The following is a 24,342-nucleotide window of genomic DNA, read 5'->3' on the forward strand; positions in this document are numbered from 1 at the left end:
CTTCCATCTTATTTTGTGCGCCTTCAGTTGCGTTCGCTGACTCACTCTTAAAATGTTATAAATAAGCTGATGGAGCTACACTCGATTAAAGCAAATCATTTCATGTCTATCGACACTGGTAACGTAGTAACACATTTCAGTGCGAAAGCACTTTTAGCTTACCTCGGCCGATCTCGAACGGGTTGAAGCCGCATTGGCACAGCCACCCGCATATTCCAATTTATAACTCGCGCGTGCGCAAATGTTGATGCGCAGCGGACGGACAGGGCGACACGGGTAAGCGACAGCCCGACGGTGTATGGTTAAGGGTTCATGATGACAAAATACAATTTGGTTTATTAAGAACACCGCTTTGCCCCGATAACATTGACACCAATTTCATGGCAAGCTTAGGACAAATAATTGAGCTACTAAACGTAAGCACCTGAAGCAGTGGAAACTTCCCAGCCACTTTCCGGCGAGTGCTCTATGACTTCGCAGAAAAACATGCAGAAATTCAGAGAGTTGTCTACTAGTGCGTAGCATTCTTATGCCGCTTAGTGCGAGTTCTTTACAGCCAAATATGGCTACGAGTAGCGAAAGACGCTGGGTTATCTTATTCTTTTAAAGTTGTATTTTGTTTCTTTTCGCCAATGATCTAAATATATACCATTATGTACCACTACCACTTTACATATAGCTATCATGCAACATGGTTTAAAAAAGAGTAATGGCGTAACTTGAAGAAAACCTAGTGCATAATGTTTGCAGTACTGTGGAGAAGCGGGTAGCATTTTTTTCGTTAATGAGACTTAACTAATTATTTGTAACTAATTATCTAACTAGACAAGTACTGTCCTAATCACTAAATTGTCAATGAGGCACTTGGAGGTACCCACGAGGGGCATCTAACTGCGGTATTTTCAGCGACTAACTGATTGCGTACTCATTTATTCTGACTGATAAAAAAAACCCGCGAAATATAAAAAATACCACGTGATGGCGCCTCCGCACGCATCGTAAAGCAATGTCCTCGAACAGGCTCTCTCTGAGTTAGCCAGAATGAAATGTATGTATGTATAAATCTTTATTAAGAAAAGGGGTGGCCAGTGGCCTAAGAAGGGGGTGGGGGGGGGTGTTTGGAAGGAGGTGAAGGGCTCCTGTAGGGCCTAAATTCTTCGGGCTACGCCTGACTCTTTGGTGAACTCCCAAAGGGAAAGCAATCTCTCCTTGGCATGACTAGGATTCATCGGCGTAGTCCACTCTTCGTATGATGGCACCTGTTGGGCGTGTCGGGCTCGGAGTTCATGGAGGCCCCCACAGTCCCACAGGAGGTGTCGAATGTCCTGCTTGACTGTGGAGTCCTTGCAGTACGGGCAGGGGTACGGTGGGTCGATGCGAGCGGCGGAGCCGTTGCGTCTCTCTGGACTACTACGTGCCGCCACTTTAACGTAGGAGCGCCACTTGTGCAGCACATCCTCGGTAAGGGCGGCCCCTGTTCGGGCCTTGTTGGTCAGAACTTGAGCCCCTCTGGGTAAGCCCTTCGGGAGAGGGTGCTCATTTTGGGGAGTCATGTCTCTCAGGCTTGTCCTCCTTCGTTTTCTCTCTTGTTCGACGAGGCTGGCCGGGTCGACGTCAATCAGTGGTGGTACCGGGTGTTCGGGAAGCGAGTGGAGCGTAGAGTTTTGCGCGCTCGCCATCGCGTGAACAACCTCGTTTCCGAGGCTACCCGCGTGTCCCGGCACCCAGTCGATGCATACCTGGATGTTGTGGTTGTCCTTTAGTGTTCTGCACTCCTTCTTGATAAGGTGGCACACTGAACCATCGATGTTTGGTCTTTGAAGCTGTTTGATGGCTTCTGTGTTGTCGCACATTACGGTTATTTTTTGTCGGGCCGTCCACAGTGAGCGCGCCGCCTCGGTGCGTACCACGAGTGTCGCCATCCACAAGGCATGGAGTTCTAGTTGTGTGCTTGTAGGCTCGTGATATTTGTAGGCCTGTGACCCTCTGTATGACCCAAAGGGTGTGACCACTGCAAGGGTGGCCTCCCGTGTCTCCTCATTCCAAGCGGTATCTGTGTACAGTAGTTGCCTGAAGCTCGGGGTCGTTGGTGTTGCGTGCACGAGCCTCCCGTTCCTTCGTGTGGCGCTCCTTGTTGCGTCTTCGTGGCAGTGGTTTTGGCCGAGTAACGAGCGTGTCCTCCCACGGTGGTGTCATAAGCGGTAGTGGGGGTAGCTCGGGACGGACCCACTCATCAGCAAGGCGTATGATACGCCTGCCAGCATTCGTTAAGGTTCGCCTCGAGGCATTGCTGTCTCTTCTCGCAGCGAGCGTGACCGCCAAGGAAGTCAGTCGGGCGTACCTTTAAACAAAAGAAAGAAAGAAGAAATCGTGACCGAGTTTGTGCCTTATCTGTACACGCGCCCCGCAAATCTTGATGTTGCTGCTCCTTCCGTGCTGCCATTATCAAGGTGATGCGCTGTCTCTTCGGGCGGGTGACAGGCGAAGCAGTTGCTTTCAATCAGCTTATTTGGGGACGCTGCTTTACAATGCGCACGGAAGCGCCGTCACGTGGTATTTTTCATATTTCACGGGTTTTCTTTATCAGTCAGAATAAATGAGTACGCAATTTTTTCATCGTTGAAAATACCGCAGTTAGATGCCCCTCGTGGGTACCTCCAAGTGCCTCATTGACACTTTAGGGATTAGGACAGTAATGCTTGAGTTAGATAATTAATTACATTTAATTATTCAAGTGTTATTAACGAAAAAATTACTGTCCGCTTCTCCACAGTACTGGAAACATTATGCACTAGGTTTTCTTCGAGTTACGCCAGTGCTCTTTTTTTAAACCTTGGTGCATGATAGCTGGAACACACTGTATATACCACTACAGCGCGCCTCATAGCCCATATGTGTAGCTTAAGCGCGTTAAACTCCCAAGATCTTTATTTACCACAGGCACTAGTAGTTGTGTGAACACAAAGTGCAACATTGCTTTCATGGCCCCTTTAACGTCCCGCTTCGAGGTCTCATGGCGTCAACCGATACCCGTAGCTCGACGTACAAAAAAAAAACAATATAGCGTTGCCCGGAACGTTGCTTGGCTTGAACTTGGATTGCCTATAGTTAGGCTTAAACATAGAAGGTTTGGCCTAATGTCATGCTTTGAAATACTTTGAGGTCGTTATGGCGTCGTCAACTGGCACTGAAGAAAGGTACCCTACTACTGATTTTAAGGTCAGAACCTAGCGTTCTGGGTGCCCCAGAACGCTAGGTCTAAAGTAGTTTCGACCATTTGCCATGGTAGTGGATTTGCCAATGTGCTGCTTCGACTCTTAAAGGCCAAAGTTTAGTATCACTGTTTACGTCACCGTACGCTATTCGCGTATAGCCGCTCTCCGTGGTTCATCACGCATGCTTTGTATTAACACGTAATAGGTGCATACTTTGTTTCCAGGGTCGTCGTAGCATCATCCTTTACGAAAATGGACTTTGAGTTTTAATAAACTTTTTATTGAGATTCTATAGAGTTCATCAAAAGTCAATTAAAACTCATACTTTATGGACTGAAGTCATTAAGAATTCAATAAACTTGTTATTACATAAACTCAATAACATTCTATCGCCTTCAAAACATTGAGTTTCAATACACTTAATGCGTCTCTCAAGAGTGAACCAAAACTCCCATCTTATAAGCTGCGGTCAATAGAAAGTCAATTATCTTTTTTATAGCAAAAACGAAATAAGCATTTCATTGTCTTCAACGTTCTAACGAACTTTTCCATAGGGTCAATCGAACTGCTATATATACAATTTGTAGAAACCCGCCGCGGTGGCTCAGTGGCTAAGGCGTTGCGCTGCTGAGCACGAGGTCGCGGGTTCGATTCCCGGCCGCGGCGGCCGCTTTTCTGATGGAGGCGAAAAGCAAAAACGCCCGTGTGTACGAGATTTCGGCGCACGTTAAAGATCCCCAGGTGGTCAAAATTATTCCGGAGCCCTCCACTACGGCGCGCCTCATCGCCTGCGTTGCGTCGGCGCGTTAAACCCCACAATCAATCAATCAATCAATCAAACAATTTGTAGAATACAGCAAAACTGTATACCTCTACTCCGCAACGTTTTCATTGCCGTGGGCAAAAACGATCAATGTGGAAAAAAATGCCAAGGCGCCAAAGTCTAAGACGCCGAGCGCATGCGTCAGGCTAATCAGGCATACAGCATACAGCCTAGAATTCGTTTAATTAAACCACAAAACAAGCATCGAAACCGATGATAAGGCGCCTGCGAACAATGGGACCCCCCCCCCCCCCCTTACTATGTGTTCCTGGTAAATATGTTTGCAGGTTATCTTTGAAGGCTGGGCCCAGCATTTGCCGCATCTTTGGACACACTCCTGCTGCTGAAATGCTGTTACACGCGTTATCTTTTATTCGCATTCGGAACGACGTCAGTCGCGCGCAGCCGCAGAGCAGGGAAGACATGCAAGCTACCAGAGTTGACGGACTACCAGAGTTGACCTACCAGAGTTGAACGACTGAAACGCATAAACAACAAAATGGCGGTGCTCATGAACCTTCGTAGTGCAAACAAATGTCACGTAATGCTAACTCACCAATGATCATGGCGGCGGCACGGAACAATAGGAGAAAAGAGGGCCGAATCTAGTGACACTAGCCGAGCGCAAGCGACAAGCCCGTCGAGACGACGAAAAACATTTCGTAACCTCCTACAGCAACATTTGTGGTCGCTTACAACAGCTTTGCTGGACATCCACTTTCACAGGGCGGGATGGTGACCAACTATTTCTGATAGAGGGGATAAAAGAAACGCCTGTATGTCGAGATTTCGGGGCACGTTAAAGATACCAAGGCGGTCAAAAATTCATCCGAAGCCCTCCATTACGGCGCGCCTCACAGCGCAGGTGTTGCTCCGGCGCATTAAACCCACTAAGTTTTATTTTCTAAAATATTTTTTTGTGTATTTGGTAGTCTTGCATGCTCTATGCAAAGAAGACGTGGTGCGGATGACTGTGTTTACAAATGAGATGCAAATGTACCCAAAAACACGCACATAAATTTTTCTGCTTACATGTAAAAATAGTTCTGCAAAAAAGCAGTGCTTTGCGCAAATAAAGCGGACAGGGCTGTAGCACATCATGGCGACATTCGACTCTCTAAGGCACTTGAACGCCTAAGCAGCGCGGCTGACGCTCTGGGTGAAGTTTTATTAAAACTAGAAGCCCCAACCTTCGCGAAATCTGAACAGGAACGGTCTGACGGTGGTGGTGGGGAAACTTTATTTCCAAAAAGAGTCCTGAAGGACACCTGACAGATGTCAATGTGTAGAGGGCATCTCCCACGTCTGGACGTGGAGCCAGCGGCTCTGCGCCGCTACGCGGGCCTTCTGTATACAGCCCAGAGTTGATCGTGAAGTTCGCTGCTCCTGAGAGCGCTGTCCCACTTGACCTTATCCTCCCGATAGGAGGCTTGCGTAGCACAGCCACACAGCATGTCACCCAAGTTCACGCGCCCATCACACTTTGTACACGTAGCAGTTCCGTTCGTAGTCCGAGTCGACGTGGCTCATCCTCCTAGGATTGGCATATGAGTCCGTTTGTAGCATACGGAGAGTGACTGACTGCGCCCTGTTGAGTCCTTTGTTTGGCAGTGCAAATTCACGTCGATTTAAAAAGAAGTGCTTGGTGAGCTCGTTGTAGGTCTGAAGTTGATCCTTAAAAGCCCTGCGTGGGGACGGGGGTGGTTGGGAGGGAGCGCGGCTGATGAGTCCTCGCGCCGCCTCGTGTGCGGATTCATTGAAGTTCCGCTGTCCTCCCCCGAGGTCGCCCATGTGGGCTGGAAACCAGACTATGGAATGAGTACTAATGTATCCACCTTCCAATAACTTGGAGACTTTGGCGTCAACCACTGTCCTGGTGAAGGCTCGAATGACAGCCCTAGAGTCGCTATAAATTACCTTATGTGGAAGATCAAGCAGAGCAAGTGCGAGGGCCATTTGCTCAGCAGCCTCCGGATTCTTGGTGAACACGGATAAAAAAAACACAAAAAATGACAGATCAAAGTTGAGAGATAACGAAGACTCGTAAGTCACCGATTAAGCTTCCTATACACAGTTTTTTTCTTATGCAGCCGGGTCCGGAACATCATGCGTTCTCGTCTATCGCGCTCTAAATATCTATGTTCTGCATGCGCTCCAATTATTCGCATCTACTGTAAACTCAATGAAAGGAAAGCGGTCCTCATTTCTGATGTGTGCAACGGGCTACAAGTAAATAAAATTTGTTCGAGGCTAAGGGAAAAAAGGGGTTTATAGCGCCGTCGGTTTACCCTAACCTCTATAAACGTCGTTGTTAATTATATCAAAATTAGGTCTGTGAAAATCTGAATGAAACCCTAGTTTGGCTATTTGTGTAACTGAATGCCTTGAGCTGCACGTTTTGTATGCATTTTTAACGTGGGCTCTTATATACGCAATTATGTTGAACGAACGCTCATCGCACTACGCAGGCCGAATAAAGCCAACTAGAAAGTACGTTAACCGTAAGTAATGCAAACGTGGAAGACGGTCACAACCGTTTTTAGTGCGGAAAGTCTGAAACTTGCACAGCACATTAAAAAAATGTGGGCATTGAGGCATGCGCAACCACCAAAATACATTGAAAAAAAATCGATCCATTATCGCTAGCACCACTTAAGTATCTCAAAACTATTACGCGTGTATGACGCGTGGCGAGCTTATAAACAGAGCGTGAACCTTACAAAGCGATCCTAGTTGTTTTTTCTTTCTTCATTCTGGCTCTGTTTTCCGGTCATTATTCCTTGAAGAATGCGACTTTAATAGTGCAGACGCGCTGTTTTAATAGTGCGCATCAGACTTTTATTTGTTTTTATACGTAGCGCAATTTTATACGTACTAGCGCATTCTTCACGCTAAGCGGCCTCGGTGTTCTTGTGCATTCCGTTTTTCTTTTTATTTTAACCTACGGACGTTAAAAATGATTTATAAAAAAATAAGCAGTTATGGAGCCTACCTTTTTTTTGTTGTTGTTGTTGCCAGAGGCGAGGAATGCGTGCGTACACTCAGCACGATGGCGACCAGAGCAGTGGGCGAAATAGCGGATTGATGGAGCTTCCCTCAAGTTCGCTACAGTCGAAAACAGAATTTCCCTTTCCCAACCCGCCTAAGTTACCCCTCGAGCGCGCGCGTTCGTGCTTCACCTCAAGCCTTCGGCGCACTGCCGGCAAAACCTACGCCAGCTTCCAGCTGCGGCAGATACTCGGCTCTCTGACGCTGGGTCATTGCATTACTATTAAATGTCATGTACGTGTCCTTGCACTGCGAAACCGACATCCTGTTTTCTCGGCAGCAGGACAGGCTGAACTTCTCTTGATTCATTGGCGGTATAAACGCGCACAAGGGCTGTCTGCGTACTCGCGCAGCGATATATCCGCGGTAGTACAGGCTTTAAGCCCATTCAAAGAGGATCCCAGCTGGAGCTCACCGTCTCGTATTGCTACCATACAGGTAGGATGACTCTAAGCCTCTATAGTGAGCCTTCAGACGTAGGAAAAAATTTGCTTCCAAGCGCCTTTATTTCAATGCTTAGAGAGTCTTACACTCGTGCCCTTACAGAGTTTCGTGCCCAAGCACAAACAAATCAACCTGTCTCTCCGAAAACAAAGCAACATTGAGCTTTATTACGTGTTCTGCCTGACCTCACATGCCGCTGTTTCCTTCCCTACTGCTCTTATTCGCCTATCGATATTTTGTTCGTCGTTCGTAAGTTTCGTGCTGTGCGGTAATAGCGAAGCCAAAAAGCATAATAGAAGACGTCGCTTTGTCATTACCCCAAAACGTACGCGCCGGTCCTGCCTGTAATGGCGTGCGCCGCGGACTCGATGCGCGCTTACGCATTTGGAGCCCCGCCGTATTTCCGCGTAAGAACTCCCCGAGTCGGATGGGGCCAGCAGTGATGGGGCCTGGTTTTTATTTAGACTAACGACTCGTTCCTTCCTGCTACCGTCCTTCTTTTCTGAAACGTCGTCACATCTCCGAGGGATGAGGGGGCCCCTTTGCAGCCGGACGCCTTTCGCCGAAATTCGAGACGCAACTGCGTTGAACCTCGCAGAGTGTCTGTATACGCAGCGTTCAGGGCGAAACACATGCGCGGAAAAGGGCGCGTTTCCGCAGCCGTTGCAATGAGCCGTCGGGGTTGACGGCAATGCAAGCTAGAGCACGAAAAAAAAAACGTGTAATGCGTAGGGCGAACAATGAATAGATGACACGAGTTACAAGTTGGCTGCCAAGGAAGTGGAGAGGAACTGAGGGGAATAGAACGCTGCGTGGAATTACAAGGTGAGAAAGTCAAAAGTTAGGATAGATAGTGTATGGTAGCGTGCAGTAGCGAGTGACAGAGAAACTGATTGATTGTAGGGTTTAACGCGCCGACGCAACGCAGGCGATGGGGCGCGCCGTAGTGGAGGGCTCCGGATTAATTTACCACCTGGGGATCTTTAACGTGCGCCGAAATCTCGTACACACGGGCGTTTTCGCTTTTCGCCTCCATCAGAAAAGCGGTCGCCGCGGCCGGGAACCGAACCCGCGTCCTCGTGCTCAGCAGCAGAACGCCTTAGCCACTGAGCCACTCAGCCACTGCGGCGGGTAAGACAGAGAAAGAAGTTTATTTTGCTAAAAGTAGAAATCGTTGGTTTATGTCTGTCAAAAGATTTGGTTTTCTGGCGGATTCTACTGCGGAATAAAAGTAAATACACACTAATGACCATTACAACCCTTCAAATCCGCCCCTCACAAAAAATAACAATCGGGTAACAAAAGCTCAAAAGGTATAATTTGTTGCGATGTATAATCAGTTATTCATAATGGCTTTAATGACCAACTGGCATCAATAATCTCTAAGTGCATGTAGTCGAGGAAATGACCTTGAACAATTCCAGGCTCTTCTTGATCTGCAAAATCGCTTGAACTAGCTTTATACCTATTCTCCTGCCCTTTGTCTTGTTGGTGGTCGAGTAAGACGATAACGAACAATTTAAGAAGTAATCTTGCGCATTCTATTTCGTATTTCCTCACGTGTATTGTTCCTGTGGTATTACTCAACGTTTTTTTGGGTTGATTTTTTTTATATCAAACTTGAATTCCAGCACTCGTATTGACTTTATTTGGGTTATATACTGGTAGTATATATAGTCAAATCTCGTTACTACGAACCTAAGGTCTCGTTACTTTGACCTTAACGAATTTCTCAAATTTATGAGCATTTTCAGAATCATCGCTTGATTGCCTGTCTCGTCAATGTAAAAGTATTTCAGAACTACGAATTTCAGTATAGCGCATATTTGAGAATAACGCGAGTAATTTATTTTCTCATGTATAGTCGAAGACCATCACTTTTACGAATTAGGGTAAACTAACAGCCCCGCAACTCTCGCGTGAAACAGAAACCGCCGTTTCTGTGTGTCTTCCCCCAAATGCAGTAGCTATCATCGTCACCACTTGAGTGGAATCGCTGGCGCCTCGGCAAAGTTGTAGTTTAATGTGCAGTGGCCTAGCCAGTCAAGCCGCCTTCGACCTTTTTCTGTCTTGTTGCTTTTGGTGTCAGCCGGTGGCCGGTCGGTGGGTCGTTCGCTTTTCGCGCTATTGGCGTGTGCGGGCAGATATTTCTTTGTTGTGAGGGGTCTTGCTGCGAAGTTTGTGCAAGATCCAACGATGAATGCAGCTAGCGACACAGCCAAGAAGAAAAAGCAGTCATCGTCCCTACGTGAAAAAAGACGGAATGAGATGAGATAGGGTCGAAAATTGATGTTTTAGTGTACATAAACAAAGCACGCACTTTTATCGCTAGGTGCAATGATGTACCCAATGAGCTATTCCGCGGAGGGGAATCCATCGTGCTTTCTGCGCTCGCCAGAAGAAAATAACTGATTTCTTTAAATTGAGCTGCTTTGAAGTGAGAGCAACATTTTGATTCGAGAGTTTGCTTGCCTGTGCACACTCGTATACGTACTGGCAAGGTACGTCATTTTTACTCCTATGTTTGAGCCCTAGCTTACAGCCGCAAGTTTTTCATTGCGAATCGATATTTGCGAATCGAATCGATTGCGAATCCCGCGTGATTCGTTATACCAAGCTTTGACTGTATATTGTACGTCAAGCCCGCTCCGCCGCAGAGCCTTTCGTCCAGGTTAGCAGTGTTAACAATTAATGAATGAATGAAGTTTGCTTGATGAAGGATGGCGATTCGGCCAGGATCTCGTAAGTGGCGGCACTAGGCGCCATAGTTTGTCTTACGTTCTTCAAACTAACTATATCAATCGCGTACAATTCTGGGTAAATTACTCTAGGCGTCGAAACTAAAAGCAAAGAGAACGTTTGTCACCCTCTTTTTCCTTTCACCTCGAAAAAATACTTCCGGCGTCACTGGACACATTCGACGCTTCGCCCCTGTGCCGCGAGGCGTACCAAGAAGTTATGGTTGTTCGTTGTTTCCTCATATGATGGTTGTTCGTCAAGCAGCAGCATTACTATGCGAAGCAGGTAATGTATAGTCCACTCCAACTGATAAAAAAAAAAAATTGCCTTTGCCAAACAGGAAGCCAGTTCGGGCTTGTTCGTAGAACACGCCAGGAAAACAATAGCGAAAAAGAAACGCGTAGAAAAACACACGGGCCACGTATTTTCTTTTCTTTTATTTTTCGCCGCCTCGCATTTGCGGAACTACGGATTAACGGCGGCGAAGCGGTTCAAGCCTGCACGCACGATTGATCGCCTCGTTCCCAAGCAGCGCTAGATTGCGGGTCTTGGCCACCGTAATTTACACAGCCTATTTCTGTTGCGTACGCACCCATTTTTGCCACCAGGAAATGTGCAGCGGCAAGTTTTCGTTTGGCACACGTGCTTGCTTTACTAACCACGGAGGACGTACGCAAGCGCATTCGCGTGTTGTGCTCTGGTCGCGGTCTTGCAGGCGCGGACACACTCGCAGTTCGGAATCAGGACGAAACAACACTTCGAAGAAGGAATGTTGGGCGAGGAAGGGTGGGACCCAATACGACCCACATTCCGGCACTCCTAACTCGGTCGTCCGATGCAGCCGTCCCGAAAGGACACTAAATGATTGGTTACGAATTCAGCCTCTTCAAACCGCAATAAAACATGCGCCGTTTTCTGCCATGTCTGCATTGAGTGGCCGCCAAAGAAACAATGGGGCCGTTAGGCACGCTATTGTTTTTCCGGCAGTTTTGTTGTTACCGCCGATCGGAGCGCTTTCGTGCCAACCCCCTCCATAAACGCCGTGTTCGGTGTGCGTGCAAGCGCTGGCCAAAAAGCCCACCCGCGTCGGTCCATTCTCACGTCACCTCTGTTCTATCCTTTCCCACTTTGCGCATGGTGGCATTCTGCCCGCTGTGTACTTTGAAAACATGACGCCGAAGGACGCGTGCGATGGTGGCGAATATTTTACAGGGACGCTGCTACTGCCACTTTCGCCGGGATATTTTTTGACCGTCGTCGGTGTCCGTTAACAAAGACGATTTGCAGAAAAGCCACAACTTTATATCTAAAGCTCCGTAGCTCGCGCGTTCTAATCTACATATTCTGTCAAAAAGAAAAGCTCATATGGCCGCTATAGGATGACTGTATCAATTCACTGAGTTTAACGTACTCCTTATAATTAATTAGTTGACAATGAAGTAGGAGTACATACGGCCCATAGGACGGGTGTATTAATGCACCGTGTTTAAGGTACTTGTAACTACAGTGAACTCCTGTTAAGACGAACCCAAAGGGACTGTAAAAATTTGTTCGCATTATCAAACATTCGTCTTTAGCTGACGTTTTTAGATGCGAAGCATCTCATGCTCGGGGCTGTGTCCCTCCCTCCCTCCCTCGTTGTCGTTGTCCGCCGTCCGCACTCTACTGCGCATGCGCGTCTCTTCAGCCCCGTCAGCGTTTGGGCTGACGTCAGCGCAGTCTACTATAAAAAGAAATAGGCGGCGCCTGGTTTCGATCCCACGACTCTCTGGCCGCAACGGGAGGTACGTGGCGCTCTTCCCACTGCGCTACAAATCGAGACGGGAGTGAGTGCTACGAACGCGCCTTATGTCCTTCACTCATTCAAACTACGTCAAGAAGCTACTGATACAACGAAGGCACGCGAAGCTGAACGCCAACGGAAACGATGAACTGAAAACTAATGAGAACTTCAGTCGACCCCATGGCTGCTTCGCATACTACTCAGGGTTCCCCTGCGGGAAGATGGTGTAATATTTTTGCATTTCGCGCATTACAAGGGAGCAAAAGTGTAGTCCGTCTTAACCGTAAAATTCGTCTTAACCGAGTTCGTCTTAACGAGAATCTACTGCAGTTAGTTCGCAGTCCGATTACCGTCCGCTGTCAATGCATTGGCTCCCACGGGAGGAATGCGGTTTTAGCAAACGGTTGTAACTCGTGTTCTTCGACACCCATCGCTAAACTAATAATACGGAGTTTGACTGCTGAGACGACTCCATAAACATATTTAGTTCTATTTCTTTTATCTCAGGTAGCATCATAGGTAATTAGTAGCCGCAGTTTTAATACACATAAGATGTAACTGCCTATTCCGAAGCCGTTCGAGCAGCCTCTTCAGGTTCGGCAAAAGCGCCGTAAACGGGTTGTAATGGCCCCATGTTTGTTTACTGGGATAAAAATAAAATGCTCCCAAGTTTTACTGACCTAGTATGCTAAATCACAAACAAGAAATGGCCGCGTTTAGCCTCCCACACTCGTTTGGACGGCGTTTAGGTCGATAGGTTCGCAAAAACAAGTACAGGCAGAATTCGCCTCCCGCTATTGATTGATTGTGGGGTTTAACGCGCCGACGCAACGCAGGCGATGAGGCGCGCCGTAGTGGAGGGCTCCGGATTAATTTTGACCACCTGGGGATCTTTATCGTGCGCCGAAATCTCGTACACACGGGCGTTTTTGCTTTTCGCCTCCATCAAAAAAACGGCCGCCACGGCCGGGAATCGAACCCGCGACCTCGTGCTCAGCAGCGCAACGCCTTAGCCACTGAGCCACCGCGGCGGGTGCGCCTCCCGCTATTGTCTTAAAAGGCGTAACATTGGCTTGGGAGAATTCGTGCGAGTTGTGTGTGTATTGCGCTCCTAGCCCTAGAGGGAGTTCTGTGTGGCTTACCTAGTCGCGGTAGTGCCGTGGCCCCTTCACCGGTACGCCAGCTGCGCGGTTCGGCGGAAATCCTACTTTTTTTTTTTTTTAATTTTTGGGTCCACCAGCCGTATCAGCGGTGCTGCGCCTTCTCATGCCGCATGACGGCGCCTTTTTGTTTCGTGCAATTTCTACAGCCTCTCTTCGGTGAAGTTCTTTAACTTTGGTGCGGTGATTTGAATTTGTTTTCGTATCCCCAAACTTGATGTCTCGTTTTAACTAGAAGAACAGTGCTGGCATCGGTTATGTACCTGTCCTGTCTGCTTCGAACGTGCATGCTAAGGGTTTCCTTAGCGCTAAACACTGTTGGCATGTATGAGCCGTGCCACCAGCACTGACAGTTCGGAAGCGTGTCTTCTTATACCGTATACACCCTCGTTATAACGAAGCTACCGGAACAGGAAAAAGGCTTCGTTATAAGCGATACTTCGTTAACAGCAAATATGATTTGCTTGCACTGCGCTGCCATGGGGGCCATGAAACACGTAGAAGCGAAACTTCGAATAAAGCGACTTCGTAAAAACGTTTGCTTACTGTTACCCTAATAATCCTGTTTTCAAATTTCCCGCGCTTTCCCTCTCCCGCCAGGTGGTGGCGTGCGAGCGGCAGCTGGACTACTCGTACGACATCCGCTGCGACGTCTGGTCGCTGGGCATCACCGCCATCGAGTTGGCCGAAGGGGAGCCGCCGCTCGCCGATGTGCATCCCATGAGGGCGCTCTTCCAGATACCGAGGTATACGTGCACCATACTACACCGTGCGGATACCTACTATACGCACTAGGAGTGTTCATGAGACCGCTGCGAGCGAAATGCCATGGAGATCAGTGAACGATAGCTAAAGCGAGCTCGGCTTAGTAGCGCGCCGAGGTAAAAAAAAATTAGAGCAGTTTCACTCAGTGTGAAAGCTGTCGGAAGTGCACAGCAGTGATTCGCGGGTGTGACGCTGGTCTCCGCCCTTTGCTACCACCCGTCACACTCTTCCCTCCCTGTCTCACTCCTCTCTTGATGAATTGAACAGAGGTTTGTTCAATGCAATTCAATTTTCCCGCCTTCGCAGTGCCCGCGCGCCATCTCTCGGAAGAGCTCGCGTCCTTTTCTATCTTTTGTTTCTTGATCTGCCTGGAGCAGCACGAGCGGGCCTTCTGTTCTTTTGGGGCTTGCTTTCACTCGCACGTGCTGCCCTTCCCCGCCATTTTAAATGCGTATTTTTTTTTTCTTTCGGAGGCCATGTTTTTTTGTTTATTATCATAAAAACCAACCCAATGATCATTCCTAACTAAACGAAAGCGGGGACTGTCTGTTGATTAGATATATATTGCTCAAATATACCGTTCTCTTCGCGCTCAATAATGGGGATATGTATGACCAGTGCCAGCGGTTCTAGGACTTTAGAACGGTCTTGCCTACATAAACTTCTTGTTCAAGTACCCTCTCAACTTTTGGCCGAAAGGCTGAATCGAGGGACAAGCGGGTATCTTTCCGAATCCTCTGTTTGGGTTCGTGACGCCGCGTGACTGCAGTGGCTAGATAGCGTGACCGCGGACGAGCTACGGCAAAAAGTCAGGCACCTAATGAGCTTTGCCCTTAATAAAGCCGGTGGTATAATCTGGAATTCCCGGTCCCCTCCGCATTACTCGGCAAACAACTTAGTTCAACGAAGATAGGCGTATACTTTTAGTCGATACCCAAAAATACGCAGTTTGGGATCTAACGGTTTCAACTGGATGCATTAATAGTTTCCGTTTACCTCATAAAAGGGAGGGTGTACAAATCGGCGCAACATAAAAAAATCTTGTACTTGTGTTCTGTCAAAGCCGGAGCACCGTGCGGCGTTGTGAATTGCGTTTATTATTAAGTCCATTCCTTTTCAACGCAACAATGCATCGCTCAACAACACGGTGTCTGGTAACCTCGGTCCTTCGTCGCATGAAGCAGTGTGATGCGCTTTGCAGATCACCTAACGTATAACGAATGATCCCGTAATTGCTAGGAGAAATAACGAAACTTATGCTATTTGTACTTAAGTTGAATAGGACAATATTCGCCTCTTTTCATGAAAGCAGAAACGCAGTTTTACCAGATTACTATATGCTGCGACGGGTTACGGGTTAGTAGGCTTCGTCACACACGTGAACGCACGCATGCATGCGCGCACACACACGCCCACATACATATACGCACACGCGCACGCACGGGCACACAAAGATGACTCCTTATCAGTGAAAGCAGGCGTCTGGTCGACAGGAGAACACATAATTTGTAACTCCATCTAGCCGCCTCTATAGGAAAACTTTCTCAGCGTATAATTACTCCCCCTTAATTTAAAAGTGTAAAGCAAGTCATTGGTTATACATATCTGCTCCTCGTGATCGCGATCAAACTCGCAGCTTTGTGAGCCCACCGAGGGTATAATTCCGAAGTCGCCTGAAGCGCAAGTAATTGAGACAGCCGTGACTACCTTGCAGCACATTTTCACCCGCGCATTACAGCAGTGCAAGTAGCGCACCAGCCGTAAGGGGGGCGGCTCGGCAGCTTCAAAAGACCGCCTTCCAACCGCTCGCATGCCAACGGAGCGGAAAGTGGTCATTATCAAGCCCTGAATAACTGAAAACAGATCAGATGGCACGCTGCCCGTGTGATTTTCTGCGCCAGTGAAAAACAAAAAATGAAAAAAGGAGAGAGGGCGGGGGTGTATGGTGTCGAGTTTGTTCCGCTCGCGCGCGCCTTTGCGGGGCTAATGTTTACCGGCGGACAGAGAGCAGGAAGATTGGCTGTCATGCTCGGGAGAACAACACAATCGGAAAACAACCAAGAAAAGTGTGACGGATCAACGCTTCAACTTCGATACGCTCGCGTCACAGTACTCGTTAAAAACGCCATATTGTTTTTGTGTGTGTGTGCGTGTGTGTGTGTGTGCGTGATCTAAAGTTGTCCCGACAGCATTGTAGAGATAAAACACTGCAACCTCGGGTTATGATAAAGAGAAGGCGATTGACGTCTTGCGCCCAGAACGTACACTAGCTCGTCGGGCTTTGTTCTTTTTTTTTTTTTCTTTTTCATTTCAAAATTCATGTAGAGGACGCATGTGATCATCGTAAGAATCTGCGCAGGTGTCCCGCGCAAGTCCCAGCAGTTTCTAGCGCGATTACGAGCTTGGAGACTAGTTAGCGCATCTGGCTCCACAGTTGTATAGACTATTGAACGGCTCAATGTCTTCGGCTCAAAGCCTCAAAGGCTCAAAGCTCAAAGCCAACGGCTCAAAGCCCATCGCTGGGCTGGGGGAGACCACCCGGCCGACAAATAAACCGCACAAACAATCTAGCGCCCCTGATTGAAATGCGAAGCATACAAATGGAAAGTGTACAGTCATCAAAACTGTTAACAACAAAAAACGAGGTGCCAGCGTATGCATAGAGCGGCAGCTTACGTTAGCGCTCGGGCTGCTAAGCCAGGCTGTGCGCATGTGCTGAAGCACCCGGGTGCAGTAGGGCAGCATCGTTAGTGCCGATAACCGGGCGCCAAAGATGCGGCTGTAGCTATCGTGAGCTGCCACCCTGTGCGTAGGCAGGCTCCTCGTGTTTTGTTGCTGTTAACAGTTTTGACGACTGTACATTCCAATCAGCCAAAGTCCAAATCTACGACAACGCTGAGCTAACTGATTGTGATGTTATGATTTTCCATCTATTAGCTTGTGATTGAATCATCTGAATGTGCTGATTCGGTCAGCTCAGCGATGTCGTTGATTTGGGCTTCCCATCATGTTAAGCGTGTGGCGTGATCAACGTGCCATCTATGCGCCTGTTAGAGAATGCTTTCATCATCATCATCGTTCAACCGTACGGCGTTAAGCTGCATTCGTCTACCGTAAAGTAAACCTTTATGAATGCAAATACATGCCATTGTTGATGCGGTGTGGGATTGATGTGCCCTTTGCGGAAACACATTTTGTAAAGTTGGCTTGCCTGCTGTGCACAAGTAGCCATAGAAAGCTTCGCTTTAAAACGTATTAGCTGCAATAGACAGAATGTGATACGAAAACGCGGCATGCAAAATAGGAAGCTGCATTATCAACGGAACCAACAGCCGTACCGCACCTTGACATGCTGCGTGTGACAATGCACTACAAGAAGGGCATGCTATTATGCGGCTGTTACAATTCGTTTATTTTAACCACACCTTTCTCCGACGTCTGATGTGCAGAAGTACCTCAGTCGAAACAAGCCGGTTACCGTTTTCAGTATAATTTAATTGTGCGGGGTTCAGTGCAGCCATTAAAAGAGCATCATCGCCCCTCACATGCTGGGGCGTTGCATCCAGTAAATCACGGTCACCTCGCATGTGAAAGGAGTCACCATGGGTTAGCGAAAAATGTTGCGCGGAGGCTTACGTACAAGTACCAATTTTGCTCACGTCGGTTCGTCAACGTGCGGTCAAGACCACCAGCCTAAAGTTTCGTCTTCGTCGAAATGAGAAGCCTCATTGCCTCGAAACTGAATTTGCGGCTCTCAGCTCATAAGTTTGCGACGTCCCAACCAGTGCACCAGTACTACCCACCTAGCGTGCAGGACTCCTCTAACGGCTACGGGCGAGGAAGGTGAAACAAAAACAAAAACAGAAAAAAGAAGGGTCAGTGCGGTGCCGAAGAAAGTCCTTGAATCTCGGCATAATGGAGTCACAGGGACAATGGAATCGCAAGGCTGTAATAACCCGCGTAAGAAGACGTGAGAAACTAGGTACGCAAGAAAGAAAGACGGCATTTCCAGCGGGGTTGCAAATAAGAGCATGCCAGCCCGAAACCTGACCTGGAGAGGGAAGGGGATAGAGCGCTGCAGTAAGGGAGATGCGCGGGAGAAAAGAGAGGCGTCAGGCGGAGGTAAATACGCGAGAAAGGACGCGGGATCCTCGCACCTCCTCTCCGTCCTCTTCCTCCTCCTCGAGCGTCGGTCCTGCGCTCCGCCGAGAAGCGCTCCTAATGACCGGCGGCCTTGTTTCTGGCGGACCGGGGCGGCGAGCAGTCTGTTTCAGCCTCGACGGCGTGGCCCGTGCGCGCGCTGCGTGCGTGATGATGCGCTGTCGCCGGCCGGCGCTCTCGTTGTGCGCGCCGGGGAACACCTGAGTGCGGATCCGAAACGTCTCGCCCCCTCCTGCCTCCCTGCGCAGGAACCCGCCGCCCAAGCTGAAGGACGCGGCCGAGTGGTCCGATGACTTCAACGACTTCCTCTCAGTGTGAGTACACCCGTTGTCGATCGCGAATTTGACATTCTTCAGATTTCCTGTTTTATGACTATAGCCTAGGCTACACAGATTGGGTAATTCGAGCAGAAAAAGTGGTGGTGGTGGTGGCAGCCGATGATCCGCTTAAACCGCTGCCGTGGTTATCTTACGGCACCCGCCGCGGTGGCTCAGTGGCTAAGGCGTTGTGGTGCTGAGCACGAGGACGCGGGTTCGATTCCCGGCCGCGGCGGCCGCTTTTCTGATGGAGGCAAAAAGCCGTGTGCACGAGAATTCGGCGCACGTTAAAGATCCCCAGGTGGTCAAAATTTATCCGGAACCCTCCACTACGGCGCGCCTCATCGCCTGCGCTGCGTCGGCGCATTATACACTATAATCAAATCAATCAAATCGTCATTTTACGGTGCGCCGTAATCTCAGCAAGAACCCGCGGCACCTTAATTTCTGAAGAAGACGAAACATCGAAAATACGTGGGTGTACGGAGTTTTCGGGCCGCGTTAAAGAACCACAGGGAGTCTAAATTCATATCGGAACATCCTTCTGAGCGCTGACCTGCAATTTTTTGAACCCCGCCGTGCCCTTTCGCATTGTTGCCAGAACGCAGCCTGTTCTTACTGAAGTGAATTTAGTTTCGGGTAATTTTTTTAGTGACCTCGCTAGACTCAGGCTAAACTCAACGGGAGGTAAATTCATGCTTGAAAGTTCGTGTTTATGGTGTGGAAGCGAAACTTGGAAGACGTTGTGTTCAGTATAGCGCAGCGCTTTTCTCGTTGCTCCGCTGCGATGCATTTTACACGCACTGTCGGCGAAATATATATAAAACGTTTTTTGTGACCGCTTACTCCCTCAGCTAGCTCAACTTTTCCCTTGTTTCCAGCTTCACCTAACTCAAAGTACATTCAAGGGTAAACTTCTGAGGATGAACTTCTGAGGATGTAGTCAGAGGACAATTGCTGAATCTGAGCAATATAGTCCATCCCGCTTATAACGGACACATCGGGAAACGGAAATCAGTTTGCTATATCCGTTTTTCGCTACATCTGAACATAAAATATATGTGTACAAATGGTAAGGGGAAACGAAGACTATAGTTCTTTATAGCCGGGATTTTGTTAAAACCGGGTTCGCTATAAGTGGGTACTGTACCTTCCAACGCGCAGTCATAATTACAGTCACGTTTCCCCACAAAGTGACCACAACTTTATTCATCACTCGTATAACCGGCCTCAGCGAGGCATCTACACAAAATCTGCCAGAATTTTCATTAAAAAAATAACGATACGGGGCAGTGGGTTGCCTCAGTTAGGTCGGCATTTAATGTACAGTGAACATGAAGCGATTGTATCGCAACTCTGAAGTCGTTCGATGTACGCAGTAGTCACACGAAGAGACGTATACGGCAAAGGCCATCCAATACAACGCATGCAAGAAATTCGATAAAAATACGTGAAAATGAAAACGAGGACAACTGCTGAATCTGAGCAATACAGTCCAGTCGCTTATAACGAACACATCGGGAAACGGAAATCAGTTTTTATATCCGTTTTCGCTATATCTGAACATAAAATATATCTGTACAAACGGTAACGGGAAACGAAGATTAGTTCTTCAAGCCGGGATTTTATTAGAACCTGGTTCGCTATAAGTCGGCTGTACTTTGCGGTCAACCCTTTCCGACCCTATAGCCGTACATAAAGCGGAGGTTTGCTAAGGTCACCGTCAAAATACTATACGATCAAAAAGAGCGCACGGTATCAAGCAAAAAAAAAGTCACCACATTTTTGCTGTCACTGCAGCCGAAATAGAACGAACGCTACCGCGTGGCTAGTTGAAGGTAATTCGCACCTCCAGGGCACAAAGGGGCTCATCGCACAAAATACGAAGCATTCCTTACAATGAAGACCCTTTAAATTGCTTTCACATTTCGGGTGAAAGCTTCTGCCCCGTTGTCGAGCATTTCACGAAACCGCTGCAGCTCGTGCTTTCAAGTTCGTGACCTGCAGCTTTGGCTACCGGGTAAAATTTCTCCGCCTGCAGTACCCCGCGGTGTCGGTCCGCTCCGTATATAGAAGACAAGGAGTGGCCCGGCGGCGGCGGCGGCGGTGAGGTACTGGTTTGGTATAAAGGCTCGAATCGGGGCCACCTACTTCGCCGCTTGGAGAGCACGCACCGGTGGGCGAGGCGCATCGGGCACTTGTTTTTACAGAGAGCATCTTCGCACCTGCGCTTCTGAATACTGAATCAGTCCACAGCGAACGCCCCCTCACTGCATGCGACTGCTACACGCCCCTGGATGCCTTCAGAACTACACTTCGGTGTTTTGCATATTGAGATCAGCAGCGCTTCAGGCGGCGTTAGCCCGATAAAGGTTACCTGTAACAACTGGTCTCCGCCCTCCCGATTAGGTAGCCGCTAATTTTTGTGGACTTTTATGTTCGTTCCCCAAATACTACAGCCCTGTTCGGATGGCGTGTCCGCCATGATTCCAAGTTACGTGAACCGAAGACATCGCATTGATCTCGAAGCCCTTCGGTATTAATAGTCGAATTTTATTTGTACGTCCCACGCCCCAGATGAACCCGTCAGTGTTATTATTAACCACCAGATTGTCTAGTTGATCAAGATAATCAAGGACGTTTCTGGGTCTTACTTTCGACCATTATACAGGGGGGTTAACATAAATACTAACAATGGAGCGCACAGCCTCCGACGCGAAGGAGCCCCACAATAAATTAGCGGTGTGGCTTCTTGATCAATCACTTGCCCTAAGAGTATAGGTCACACTCTCAAAAGCTCAGTAAAAACTGGGCGTGCGTGCGACTTTGCAGCCAGGCGGTGCAGAATGCGTGGGAGGCTCTGCGCTCCCGGTTGATCTCATTTCTTTTAATGCCCCCTGTACAACCGCCAAAGCGAGAGAATGAACATGAGGTCACGTGGTCAGCAGCACGACGTTATATCCACGGTGTGTACCAGCCGCAAATTTAGCCGGCTAAGTGAAGGCTCAAACGTTCTTTAGTAAGTATGCATGGCTGTGCTGCTTTCCACATCATTTTATGGCAGGCGATATTCTCTTTGTCCATTGCTGCCAAACCAGATCAGTTACCTGTGGTCATTGGTCGTCCCAAAGCTGCTACAAATTACCGCATTTTCGCGATTCCAAGCACCCCAGATTCTAAGCACCCTCCCCTACTTTAGGGTGGAAAAATTGAAAAAAAAAAAAGTTGGCATGTGAATCTAAGAACCCCCTTATCTCAGCAAACATCGCCATGGTGGACTTCAGACGCGAGGACGATGGCCTGAATTGACATTGTGGCGAAATACTTCAATTCAATTACAAACCGTTTTCTATTACTAGTTTTCAATTACAAACCGCTTCAACAAGCAGAAGACAGCTTGTTGGGAAATAATGAGAGCAGCGAGCCAAGCGGCACAACGCACTCGAAAGGTAGACAGGGTGACTGAATACTAGACGTAAGCGGTGGTGCCACTATTTGTGCTTATTTTTTTAATGTCTGCCACATAAATCATTATTCCTTGCGCCCGTCCGTCGAGATACGGCCGCGAAGAATTGGCGGGGGGGGGGGGGGATTTAGGTTTTTCGAATCTAATCACCCCTTTCACTTTAGGCATCGCGATCGTGGGAAAAGGCGTGCTTAAAATCGAGTAAATACGGTATACCTGAGTAGTGAGGAAGCTGCATCGCAACACACTATGTCGATGATGACTGTAGGATTGGCAGGAGACAGAATAATGCAGAACGCTGAAAACTTTACAGGGAACTGAGGCGAGCTAGTTGGTACGCACTAAAATTTTGAGAAAACAGTGCTTTGCAACAGGGCCAAGAAATTGTCAAGAAATTCTTGTCAAGAAATTCTTGTCAAGAAATTGTCAAGTCTTGTCAAGAAATTCTTAACTGCACATTAGCACCTTCTCGTTTTTTTTATCATCCCCGTCGTAAATTAATCGTTTTCGTCCCGAACTAAATCAGTGACTTCCGCACCGACCACCTGCTTACGGCACTAAGCGACGATTAAAGGCTCAGAGACACTGTGGCTTCAACTGGTTGAACACCGGCTAGTTGCTCTAAACACACATTGTGTTTGACAATCGGCGCGGCATTTCGGAGCTATAAAAAGAACTTGCAGCCGGTCCATCACCTTTGTTTAGTCATCGAGTCCGAAAGGAATTGGTGATCTTTGACCTGTGACCGCTACTTCAGGCCATACCACACAACCACAAAGCCTACAGCAGATTTTACGAGGTGTACTTCCGGATTGGGTTAACTCCTCTCCTCCTCAACTCCCTCCCCCCTTATGTGACAGGGGCAGGGAGCTACTTTTAAAACCTAAGTCGCTGCGAAAACAAAGCACAACTCGGACATTGGTCTCGACAAGGGCGACATGCTCCTAACCTATGCGCACGTTGCATGCCATCCTTGCAGGTGCTTGGTTAAGGACTACGAGAAGAGGCCCCTGATGGCGGACCTAATGAACCACAAGTTCATTGCCCAGGTCCCGAGGCACCCCGAAGAGGTGAGAAAGACGAGAGTTTTCTTTAGATCTCATTTCCTCTAACAAGTCTCAAATTGGTATAGCATTGTATGCTGTTCAAGAGGCATTGCATACAGTCAATTTCTGCTGCATTTTAATGTTCTTATATGGCCCGAGAAAAGGAGTTGCAACATTCTCTGCTCAATAAGTCCACGACTTCAAGCAAAACCTGCACGTTAAAAATAATATGACAAGGGAAATGTGGGGCCCTGCGAGGTCATCCGCCGCCCCTCTGTGGCGTGTCACGCAGATCCGGCAGGAGCTGATGCGGATCCTGAAGGCTCAGCGCAAGGTTGGCTACAGCAAGCGGCTGCCAGAGGTGACCACTAAACATGGCCAGCTCAAGACCGACCGCAAGTCTCGCCCCACGCCCATACTCATGGACGACCTGTCCGCGCTCGAGACGCTCACCGAGGTGCGTGCGCTGTCTCCCCTTCGTGCGCGCCAGTCTGCGCAGTTGCACCGAGCAGCTTCGCTGCAGCTTGAAAGACGACAGTCTTTCTCGGACTACACTGCGCTCCAATCTGCACAGTCGCGCCAAGCACATTTGCTGAAAGTTGGGCCGCCTGAACGCGAAAATTTTGACCTGTTTAGCCCTAGATCCAGCCCGAAATGTTAACAGTGGTCTGCTAGTGAGCGGGCCGCTGACGCACTGGGAATGTGTGGGTGATTCGTGGAGGGTAGAGCGGTTGGAAGGAGAGTAGGGAAAATGGGGCATTGAGAGCGATGAGAACAGAGGAAAGAGAAGAGGACGGTACAAAGAAGGCGGTAGCGGAGCGGGGATGAGAAGTTTGAGGGGAATGGTGAAGTGAAGGGGATTTTGGAGTGCGGGAATATGAGGGAGAGGTGCAAGAGGGGAGGGGGAGGATGACAATGGCAATTGACGAGCGTAAGAAGGGTGTAGCGGACAGGGGAAGAAGGAGAGAGGGACTGACAGCGACGGGAAGGTATACGAGGTCGAAGAGGATGATTAGAGGGTAGCATTAGGCGGTGGGGTCGGTAAGAGGACAAGTAGGAAAGGACCGGTGAGGTGAAAGAACGGGTGCGTGGAAATACTGCAGGGGAGTCTAGGAGGAGGATTATAGTATGGAACGATAAGAGGGGAGGAGACGGAATTAATAAAACCTGTTGATGGGGCTGGATGGTTCATCGTATTCATGATAAAAGTTAGCGCAGATTTGCAGACAAGCCGCAGGAGAGACGGACGTTGCAGGCGGAGAAGGAAGATAGGATTGGCAGGAAGGTGGGAAGTATGGGAAGGAAGGTGGGATAGGCGGAGACGGGAGGGCACAGAGGGACAAAGACGATGTGAATTTGAGCGAGAGGTCAGGAG

General features: G+C 48.5%; 1 protein-coding gene across 3 annotated transcripts in view; it reads left to right on the plus strand.

Annotated features, from left to right (window-relative positions):
• Positions 1 to 24,342, plus strand: part of Ninac (STKc_myosinIII_N_like and MYSc_Myo21 domain-containing protein ninaC) — a 149,432-nt gene that overhangs the window by 88,140 nt on the left and 36,950 nt on the right. For all 3 annotated transcript variants that reach the window (XM_077700161.1, XM_077700164.1, XM_077700163.1), the window contains exons 9-12: positions 13,813 to 13,958; positions 18,387 to 18,452; positions 22,901 to 22,991; positions 23,260 to 23,424. In XM_077700161.1, coding sequence (XP_077556287.1) covers positions 13,813 to 13,958; positions 18,387 to 18,452; positions 22,901 to 22,991; positions 23,260 to 23,424 — 468 coding nt within the window. The remainder of the gene's footprint in view (positions 1 to 13,812; positions 13,959 to 18,386; positions 18,453 to 22,900; positions 22,992 to 23,259; positions 23,425 to 24,342) is intronic.

This window comes from Haemaphysalis longicornis, unplaced genomic scaffold (assembly GCF_048455015.1).
Source record: "Haemaphysalis longicornis isolate Haplotype H1 unplaced genomic scaffold, Haemaphysalis longicornis Haplotype H1 scaffold_2, whole genome shotgun sequence".
NCBI classification, from domain to species: domain Eukaryota; kingdom Metazoa; phylum Arthropoda; class Arachnida; order Ixodida; family Ixodidae; genus Haemaphysalis; species Haemaphysalis longicornis.